This window comes from Miscanthus floridulus, chromosome 9 (genome assembly GCF_019320115.1).
Source record: "Miscanthus floridulus cultivar M001 chromosome 9, ASM1932011v1, whole genome shotgun sequence".
Classification (NCBI taxonomy): Eukaryota; Viridiplantae; Streptophyta; class Magnoliopsida; order Poales; family Poaceae; genus Miscanthus; species Miscanthus floridulus.
The window spans coordinates 30,019,219-30,028,971 of NC_089588.1; the positions used below are offsets into that span (position 1 = coordinate 30,019,219).

General features: G+C 43.6%; 1 protein-coding gene across 1 annotated transcript; it reads right to left on the minus strand.

Moving 5' to 3' along the window:
- Positions 1-3,340: 3,340 nt before the first annotated feature.
- LOC136481640 (aldehyde dehydrogenase family 3 member H1-like) lies at positions 3,341-8,256 on the minus strand. Its single transcript, XM_066478973.1, has 10 exons — positions 7,685-8,256; positions 6,388-6,456; positions 6,172-6,268; positions 5,479-5,685; positions 5,115-5,230; positions 4,928-5,032; positions 4,653-4,825; positions 4,472-4,562; positions 3,974-4,123; positions 3,341-3,859 (listed from the first exon to the last, which is right to left on the minus strand). The coding sequence occupies exons 1-10, from the start codon at positions 7,865-7,867 to the stop codon at positions 3,614-3,616; spliced, it is 1,437 nt and encodes a 478-aa protein (XP_066335070.1). The 5' UTR covers positions 7,868-8,256; the 3' UTR covers positions 3,341-3,613.
- Between the last annotated feature and the right edge of the window lie 1,497 nt (positions 8,257-9,753).

Below are 9,753 nucleotides of genomic sequence, written 5' to 3' on the forward strand. Positions count from 1 at the left end.
TGGGTGAATTAGGAAAAAGCCAGGGGGTTAAGTGAGAAGGTCTGAGAGAGGAGAAAATAGTGTTAGTACTTAGTTGTAAATTGGGAGGAGTTCGAAGTCTCTTTTGCAAAATCGCCAACGCGCGCGGGACTCCCTCGTCGCGGGCCGCCTCACGAGCGGGCCGGCCTCGCGTGGGCCGCACCTGTGGGCCGCTGTGAGCGCGCTGTGTCACGCGGGCCGCTCGTGTGGGCCGCGCGGGGGATTCACTTTTCATTTTCCTAAGGAATTAGAAATGGTTTTCTAATTTAATTTCTGAGCTGATCTTTGGCAATTGATATAAAATCGTGTAGGTGTCCAAAAATTGTGAAACAAATTTTGTTAGGTTTCTAAAATTATGATCTATCTGCTGGTATAATTAGTTTATACATATACATGTTGATACTTGGAGCTATTAAATCGTTTGAGAGTGCTCAATATTATTAAGTTAATCATTGTAGAAATTTTTATGGTAAATTGGTGATAGCTTTAGTCCTAAAATTTTTATAGTAGTTTTATTGTATTATTATGTATTCGCTATAATTTTTGTAGCCTTAGAATAGACTAAGCATTAGGGTAGTTAAATTCTCTTTGTTTCAATATCCATTAAATCATTAGTAGAAATAGAGATATATCCTTAGTTTGTAAAGCTAGGTGTTTGTTAGTTGAACCCAATACTTTGCTTAGTGAAGATGATAGTTAGCTTAGTATCTTAGTCATTAGAGCTAGTTTAGTAGCTTAGTATTTGTATTCTTATTTTAAGAGTTGTTGTTGCCTAAATGCTAAGTTGTTGCATCATCATCACATGCATGTAGAGAATGAGTTGGCAGAGATCGTGACCATCGGCGATCATGAGTTCGAGGAGATCGTCAAGGAGTACGAGGAGGAGATTCTCGTGCAGGAGGAGGTCCTGGAGCCTCCATTGACTGACACGGTTGACACTACGCCTGCCCAAGGCAAGCCCCGGTGCATAACCCTTATTTTTTATAATCACTGAATATATATATGTGATGTGCATTTACGTTACAGGAATTTTATGAAAACCACATGCATAGATATATCTGTCCTATGAGTCTTAGCAGTGCATGTTCGAGTAGATGCTATGCTTAGATTTTCGGTAGCGTGAGTAACCTGCTGTTACTCATAATAGGTGATTATTATATTTACTCTCATGATAAAATGATGAAAGAAAAAATGGAGATCAGGCAGGGATATGGTACGGGTATTGATGGGTGTGACGAGTTGTGTCCAGCAACCAACGGGGCTTAGCTTAATTACACTATTTTCCCTGTCCGTATCGATTGAAGACCGTCCGTTGCTATGGATGGTAGTCAGGTCACAGACTTATTATCCTGAGCACATACTTACTTATGGGAGCGGGAAGGCCCGTTACTCCCTTGTCATGGGTTCCGGCTCTTTCTAGATCGACTGATTGGAGACGAGGAAAGGTGAAGGTCTAAGCACCATATTAAGACCGGGTCTCAAATGTGGGGGCTTGGAGTCCAAGTTTAGACGGGGACCTGGACCCCATGACAGGAGTGGAATCGGTTGGTCTTGTTTGTGTCTAGGGTACAAACGGGGTGTGTGTTTTGGGGTACCCAGCTGGGATACATTGGTTCGTGAATCACCGTTTCCGTGAGACGGTACGACTTGGCTATGGTTTAGCACCGTAATAAGAACCAGAAGATCAAAGATGGTAAATTGGTTCTGAGTGTTCAACCCGTACTTGAAAGTAGAACAGGTGCTTACTTAGAATAGTTAGCTAATGAAGTAATCATGAATGCTAATAAAACTTGATCTTAATGATGTACTTTTAGTAATGCTTTTCGTAAATAAAAAGAAAACATCAAACCCATATTGCCTATCATACTCCTTAGAGTCAGGAAACTATTTCCACTAGTCGGGTAAGTCTTACGAGTACATTGTGTACTCAGGGTTTATTTTACCCTGTTGCAGGTGCAGCTTGAGGAGTAGCTCTTGTGTGAAGGATTCTTTTGGTGGGCACAGACGGATCCTTGTATCGTTTCCGCTAGATGTTTATTTTTATTCCGCTGTTTAATTATCACACTCTGAACTCTGGTATTGTAATAAATAATTTTCAAGAACTCTTGTCGTATGAAATGGACTAAGTATTGTAAGCTCGTACTCATTATTGGATTTCTGGAGATAAACCATGGATTGATTTGAGTTCTCCCGTGGGGTGTGCTTGACGGAACTGTTCGATGTAGTTAACTTTCGGGGTGCTTAGTGTCTAGTGGAAGACGAGCGCCTCCGAAAGCGTGTTATTTTGGGCGGTTCTGCCACTGGGAGGAGATGGGGTGCGCGGTTCAGTGTAGGGGAATGGGCAGCCGTCGGTCACCGGCGGGCGCGCGTCTCGGGCAAGTGCGAGCCATGGGGAAAGACAACTGTGAGGTGGGTGCATGGGCATGCGACGTCCGGATAAGGACCGCTGGCAGGAGCAAACCGCGGAGAAGCAAGGAGGGTGTGTGGGCGCACGGCGTGCGGATAAGGATGGACGCCCGTGTCAGAGTATTATCGTGTTCAGCTCAACTAGTAATTAGTTCTAGCTCATCTACGCAGGCCCTTATATTGCTGCTGCTGCCTCCTGCCAAGAAAAATAATGTTTCAGATATGAACCTACAGCCTAGTCATCGGGCGCTACTGGAAACCTGAAATTCCCTGAGGGTTTCGAATTTTTTTTAACGGTTATTACATAAACTATCAGGGAAAATACATTATCTTGACGGTTTCAGGAAAACACATAGAGAAAATAACATTGCCTTGACGGTTCCTGAAAAACACATAGAGAAATTAAATCACCGTCAGGGAAATTCATAATTAACTTATGAGTACACGTTATCGACAGGAAAATTCATAATTCCCTGACAGGTTGGACTTTTTTTACGGTTATTGCATAAACCGACAGGGTAATTAACATTATCTCGACGGTTTCCAGGAAAATTCCTAATTAACATGGAAAACGCACATTTTGCAATTTCCCTGTCGAGCTAACCCTGATGGTTATTCCTTGACAGTACACCATCAGGAAAATTCATTTTTAATTTCCTTGTTGGTATTTTACATTTTCCAGTCGATAATCGCACCGTCAGGGAATTTCGCGTTTCCAGTAGTGGGTAGGGTACACGGGTTATCTTTACTCTTTCGATCCACCAAGAAACCTGACCGCCTGAATGCCTAATCACCATGTGCTCTTGCATTTGGTTTTGTGCTGTCCACTCTATTGATTCCGATCACATCGGCTTCATCGACGAGTTAACAGCAGTACATACACGTACTATGCGCCACCGCCATCAGAGCACAGAGATTCAGAGATACCACAACCACGCATCATATCCAAGTATCCATTCTGCACACTGAATAATTGACAGACAGATCACACTTATTTATACTACTCCCTGACGTACATGTCAATGTGACAATATATATGCATTATACAACCGTGTAACACAAGCACACGGCACAGTCATTGTTGCCTCTAGGAGTATTTGACAGCATATGATGGTGTATTAATACTATGCACCTGACGACGAACAGGGACAAAAGGCTGTACCGAACCGAGAAGAGGAGGCCGGATCATCTAACGCTTCTCCCTGGGGAAGCCCAGGAGGGCAAGGATGAGGGCGATGAAGCTGCCGTTGATGAGGCCCCTTAGGATCTTCTGCTTCTCCGTCGTGTAGGGCGGGTACCTGGCGTTTGCCTCGCCGCCAAAGCCGCGGATCAGGACCCCCTTCTTGTGGCTGAAGCAGTCGAAGCCGAACTTGCCGTGGTAGCACCCCATCCCGCTGTCGCCCACGCCGCCGAAGGGCATGTACGGGTTGGCGAGCTGGGTTGCAGGATCAGGACGGGAGCAAAGTTAGACCATCACTGCAAACACTATGTTTTGCTTTTGCAGCTGTTCATTTTCATTTGGGAGAGTTTGCGGGGAAGCAGAGCTTACATGTAGCGCGGTGTCGTTCACAAGCATCCCTCCTGCAGGGACGTTCGCCACAAACTCCTCTTGCAGTTTCTTGTTCTTGGTGAAAAGGTAGGCGGCAAGTGGCTTAGGCTTGGAGTTGATCAAGTCGAAGCTTTCCTCAATCTTTTCGACCTGGAAACACAATCCCGAAACAGATTCAGATAAAAGTTTTACGAGTTTATTCAACTACAAAACGAAAACATCACAGAATTTTTTTGCCCCTCAAACTAACATTCAAAACCAAACTTTCGAATTAAGACTACGTTTCAGTGTTGTACTCCTTTTAACAGTAAGTGCTGAACTTGAACTGCATTCCTATTGTGTTTATGTACACGTGGTTTTTAGTTATAAGCCCTTCAGAAGTAGGTTTCTGAGTACTAATGGTGATAGCAACATTATCAGTCAGAGTAACACAGGTGCCCAAGCACAGACTACTGCAGATTTACAGTTGTTCTATGAAGGGAGAGAAATATTACTGACCGTCACAATCGGAAGCAAGGGCCCGAATATTTCCCCCGTCATAATTGCTGAATCTTGGGGAACATCTAACAATAGTGTAGGAGCAATTTTTCTGTGACCCAAGAAAAAAAAATGTTAACATAAATCAAAGAGTTTGCACTACTGTATCTGTACCTGCAAAAGTGTGATTAACAATCCTTACAATTGCTCCTCATCAGCCTCGCCGCCATACACAATCTTGTCAGCAACACTTTTTTCTTCTATCAAATCTTGCAATCTCTTGAATTGCTTCGAATTCACAATACGAGACAAGTCTGCTGATTGCAGAGGATCCTCCCCATAGAACCTTACCAAAACTCTTTTCAAAGAGGCCACCTGCCAACGATTTACATTTACTTCATGGATCAGATATTGGAAGTTTAGTTTCATGCTTTGTGCAAGAGATTCTGTGTCTGTAATGCTCATGGTTATCTATACCAGCTCTGGCGCGAATGACTTCGTCGTTATTATGTAATCTGGAGCAATGCACGCTTGGCCATTGTTGCATCCCCATTTGCCAACAACAATCCTCTTAACGGCAACCTACAGTGAAAAATACCGGTTCTGTGATAACTAAATGATACTTTTTTTAACAACATGATAGTTCACAGAGAGATGCATTTACATGAAGATCAACATTCGAATCCACAACAACAGGGGATTTCCCACCAAGCTCCAGAGCCACCGGGGTTAGATGCTTTGAGGCTGCTGCCATCACTATGCGTGCTACAGTTCCATTACCTGGAAAAGATCATCAAAACATATACAAGTCAGAATCTCAAGAATAACGTACAGTTCTCTATCAAGGACTTTCGGATTATATTAGAAGAATCTCGTAATAACTGTGTGATGGCTAATGCCTGTACAAATGAAAAGTGCATGTGTCATAGCATTCAGAGTCCGCGATGATCTTTATTCAGTAAATTGTCTAAGAAACTAAAAGAATCACTGAGCCATGAAATTCATTAGTATTGTATTAAGAACTTGACCTGTGTAGAAGATCTTATCCCATCTCTGTTCCAAGAGTGCGGTTGTTTCTGGAACGCCTCCCTCCACAACTTTAATACAGGAGTTATCAACATACTCGGGTAGCAGCTTTGCTAACATTGACGAGGTAGCTGGCGCTATTTCTGATGGCTTCAGAACAACAGCATTTCCAGCAGCGATTGCTCCAATGACTGGGTCAATAGAGAGTACTACAATGGAGAAGTACAAATAATTAGTACTATTTCTTTTTTTTCCTTCTTTGGAATTATCAAGGAAAAGTCTATCAGGCCAAAGATATTTTCTTCACAACATGCATATAGGAAATAATAAAAGGTCAAAGCATCGGTTCTTCTAGTGGAGTTTGCGTTGAAAACGAGCTCTAAATGAATGTTCAGATGTTGACTAGAGGCCAATTATGACTAGTGACGTGCCTGAAAGAAACTAGTGCGTTTGCGTACAGCTTGCTTTGTGGAAAAGGAAAGATACGAAATATCACATAATACAGCACACCCTCAAGCATGGGGCACGGAAGCATAAGAAATTCATGGCAGGATCTTCTAGCAGGCTCCAACTCCATCACGCAACAACGAACTGTTTAATAACTACCTTATCAAGTGTTTTTTTTAACGAACTAGCAGGAGACCCATCTATTTCTATTTGAAAAAAGCTTTTGCAGCTTAGAATCATCAACTTACTGAAGGGGTAGTTCCAGGCTGAGATGATGAGCACGACACCGAGGGGCTCTGGCACGATTTGAGCGGAGGACGGGAATGTAGTTATGGACGCAGGTATCTGAACAACGAATGATTTCCAAAAGGTTAGCGCCAGACCAGCAGCGAAACAGTGACAGCAGCAGGAGGAGAAATAAACATGTCTGCAAGCTGGAGTTCCGTGGCACAACAAATAAATACCTTCTCGGGCTTGATCCAGTTCTTGAGCCCGTTGAGCGCAAACTTGCACGACGACTTTGTCAGTGAGATCTGAGGAGGCACAAACAAACACAGGTGAAGCAACATGCGGTTCTCAGTTAGTACAGTACTCCTACTAGGTTAGGATGAAATTAATCTTGATGTGACTACTACTGAGAATTAGTAAACAATCTCTCAGATTTAACTATTTTTTGCTGCTACCGTATGGTGCATGATTTGCTAAGCGCGTGTTTAGTTCCCACCCTAAATTCCAAAAAAGTGCTACAGTGGTCATCACATCGAATCTCGCGATACATGCATGAAGCATTAAACGTAGACGAAAAAAAACTAATTGCACAGTTTGGTTGGAAATTGCGAGACGAACGTTTTGAGCCTAATTAGTCTATGATTGAACACTATTTGTCAAATAAAAACAAAAGTGCTACAGTAGCCAAATTTCCAACTTTTACCCAACTGTACACGCGCTAAGTGCTGCTGCATTCGGAGACAAGTTCAGCGTGAAATCATTGTCAGAAACGACTGTTGACAAGCACGTCTCAGCTCCACCGTTTTTTTTGTTGCTGTTTTTTTTTTACCACCGCTACTACTAGAGCACAGTACATGATAGCTTAGTACAGCAAATGTATCAGGCAAGGTATGGTAAATTTTGCGGAACCGGAAGACCAGGCTGAGGTTGAGTGAGACGCGCGAGACCGTGGAAGCAACGGCACCAAGAAGGCAAGAACCAATTCACACGCAACGCAAAAGCCTTTGCAGAGTCAGTCCCCACAGCGGTTGTGGGCATGCTTATAAGAAATTGACTGAAAAAGCACGCAGCTTTCCCAAAACACGGCGACAAGGAAGAGAGTCCGCCGAAAACAGGGAGTGGGATCATCACGATTCGCGATTCAGAACAGGAGCCTTGCCGCCCCCTGTCAGAAGAACAGGTCCAGGGCGCACGTCAGATGGACTGGACGGAGTCCATGTCTATCCGAGAAGAGAGGGGATCACATCGGAATCCAAGGCCTCGTCACTCGAACGAAGATGAGCATCAGCGGTTTGGTTTGGAAATTGGATTGGATTACGAATTGGAATGAATGCCCGAGAGAGAGAGAGAGAGAGCGCGTGCAAGCCCGGCCAACAACAAACACTAAACCCAGAGGAATCGGAGGACTCCGAAAGTACGAAGCAGAGTACTAGTAGCGCTAATCCTGTCCCCACGACGAACAAGAAGAATCAATCAGCAGCGCCCGGGGAACAGGAGGAATCATTGGGGAGCAAATCAATAATTTTATTTTACCTCGTGGAGGTAGGACTCCATGTGCGGCTTGGCGAGGTCCTCGTGGAGCGCGGCGCTGATCTCGGCCTCCTTCTCGTCGATCATCTGGATGAGCCCCTTGAGCTGCTCCGCGCGCCACTCCGCCGGGCGCGTCCGCCCCGCCGCGAAGCTCGCGCGCAGCTCCCGCACCGTCTCCTCCGCCATCACCGCCTCTCCTTCCTCCCTTCCTTCCTCCTTGGCCCTTCCTCCCTGCCTCCGGGTCCCGGCAATAGCGGAGCAGAGCAGCAACAAGGGAAGGGGAGTTCGGTGGCGGTAGGAGCGACGCCTGCTGCGGCGGCGGCCGTTTGTGTGTATATATATATACACGCACACCCACGCGCTCACCGGATGGATGGATTGCCCGAGGGATTGGATTGGACTGTTCGTTTGGTTTGAAAAAGTTATCTCTCGCTTGCGGGGCCGCCAGCAATCCCTTGTTGAGGTTGGACTTTGCAGGGGAAGAAGATAATTGCCAAGAGGGAGAAGACAGGAGAGACGAGAAGAGGAGAGAGGTTAAATTAAAAAAAAATCTAATCTTCTTCAGTCTCCTCAACTGGCTGGAGGGAGGGTGGTGGGCGATGGCATGTGTTTGGACTTGAGACTTTTCCCTGTGTGCCATTATAAAAGATCGTAATCCCTTGTGTGCCTCTGAAAAAATTCAGCGGTCTTCAGCGCCACTACTCCAACTTTTTCGTGTCATCCATGCCACTTCCGTCAGTTTGGGCTCTAACGCCGTTAAACCGTAGGTGTGAAAAGACGAAAATGCCCTTAAGTTCAAATATGTTATTAATTTTTTTTGAGCATCTTAACGACTTCAAATGAAAAAACTCAAAACTAGAAAGTTGTAGATCTCGTCGAGATCTATAATTTTCATATAATTTTTTTTTCATTTAATTTCGCAAAAAAATATGATTTGATATGATTAATATATCTTAGAAAAATCATATTATTTTTTTTGCGAAATTAAATGAAAAAAAAAATTTATATGAAAATTATAGATCTCGACGAGATCTACAACTTTCTAGTTTTGAGTTTTTTCATTTGAAGTCGTTAAGATGCTAAAAAAAATTAATAACATATTTGAACTTAAGGGCATTTTCGTCTTTTCACACCTGCAGTTTAACGGCGTTAAAGCCCAAACTGACGGAAGTGGCATGGATGACACGAAAAAGTTGAAGTAGTGGCGCTGAAGACCGCTAAATTTTTTCAAGGGCACATAGAGAATTACGATCTTTTATAATGGCACACAGGGAAAAGTCTCTTTGGACTTTGGGGGATGGCGGTTGATATTTCCCCGTCTCCATCGCCTCTGAGTCTCCCACACGAAAACCAATACACTGTATGAAATTACAAAAATGTTTCCTTTTCTTTTTTTTATGACTTTTTTTTATTTTCTTGGCCCCACTCGCTGGCAGCAGGGACGTGCTACTGCTGTTACGGACAGTACGTCTACGGATGGATACCTATAAGTGAACTTTAATTTGAGTAAAAATTTAAATCACATGTAAAATTTTATTTTGAGACGGAGAGGGTACGCTACAATTCTAGAGCAGTGAAGGGGACGGACACCTCTCGTGTCTCTTCGGAAGGCAAACGAAGGAGACACGGACCTGTAAAAACAATCGTCACCTGTCACCTCTCTCTCGGTTTCGGTGGCGTTTCAGGTTATTACTAGTTTACATCTTGTCTCGGTAGTACTAATTATATTCGCTCGGTTCAGAAAAAAAAAAAACAATTTTAGCACACGGTGTCATGGTTTAGTATTTTAAGTTCGATCAATTATATAAAAAAATATTAATTTTATGATATCAAATAAATATTATTAGATTAATTACGAAATGTATTTTTATAATAAATTATTTTGGAGCCATAGATTTGAAAAACATTCATTAAAAATGTGGTAAACGTGAGCTACTTTTGCTCGAAGGGAGTAATAAACAAAATAGTAGCTTTGAAGAGGGAGAGAGCGTGTGTGGACGTGGATTAAACAAGTCTAGTTATGGGGCCGGCGTAATCGCGACAGGCTCTGTTCCTGATATGGCGGAGGCCCC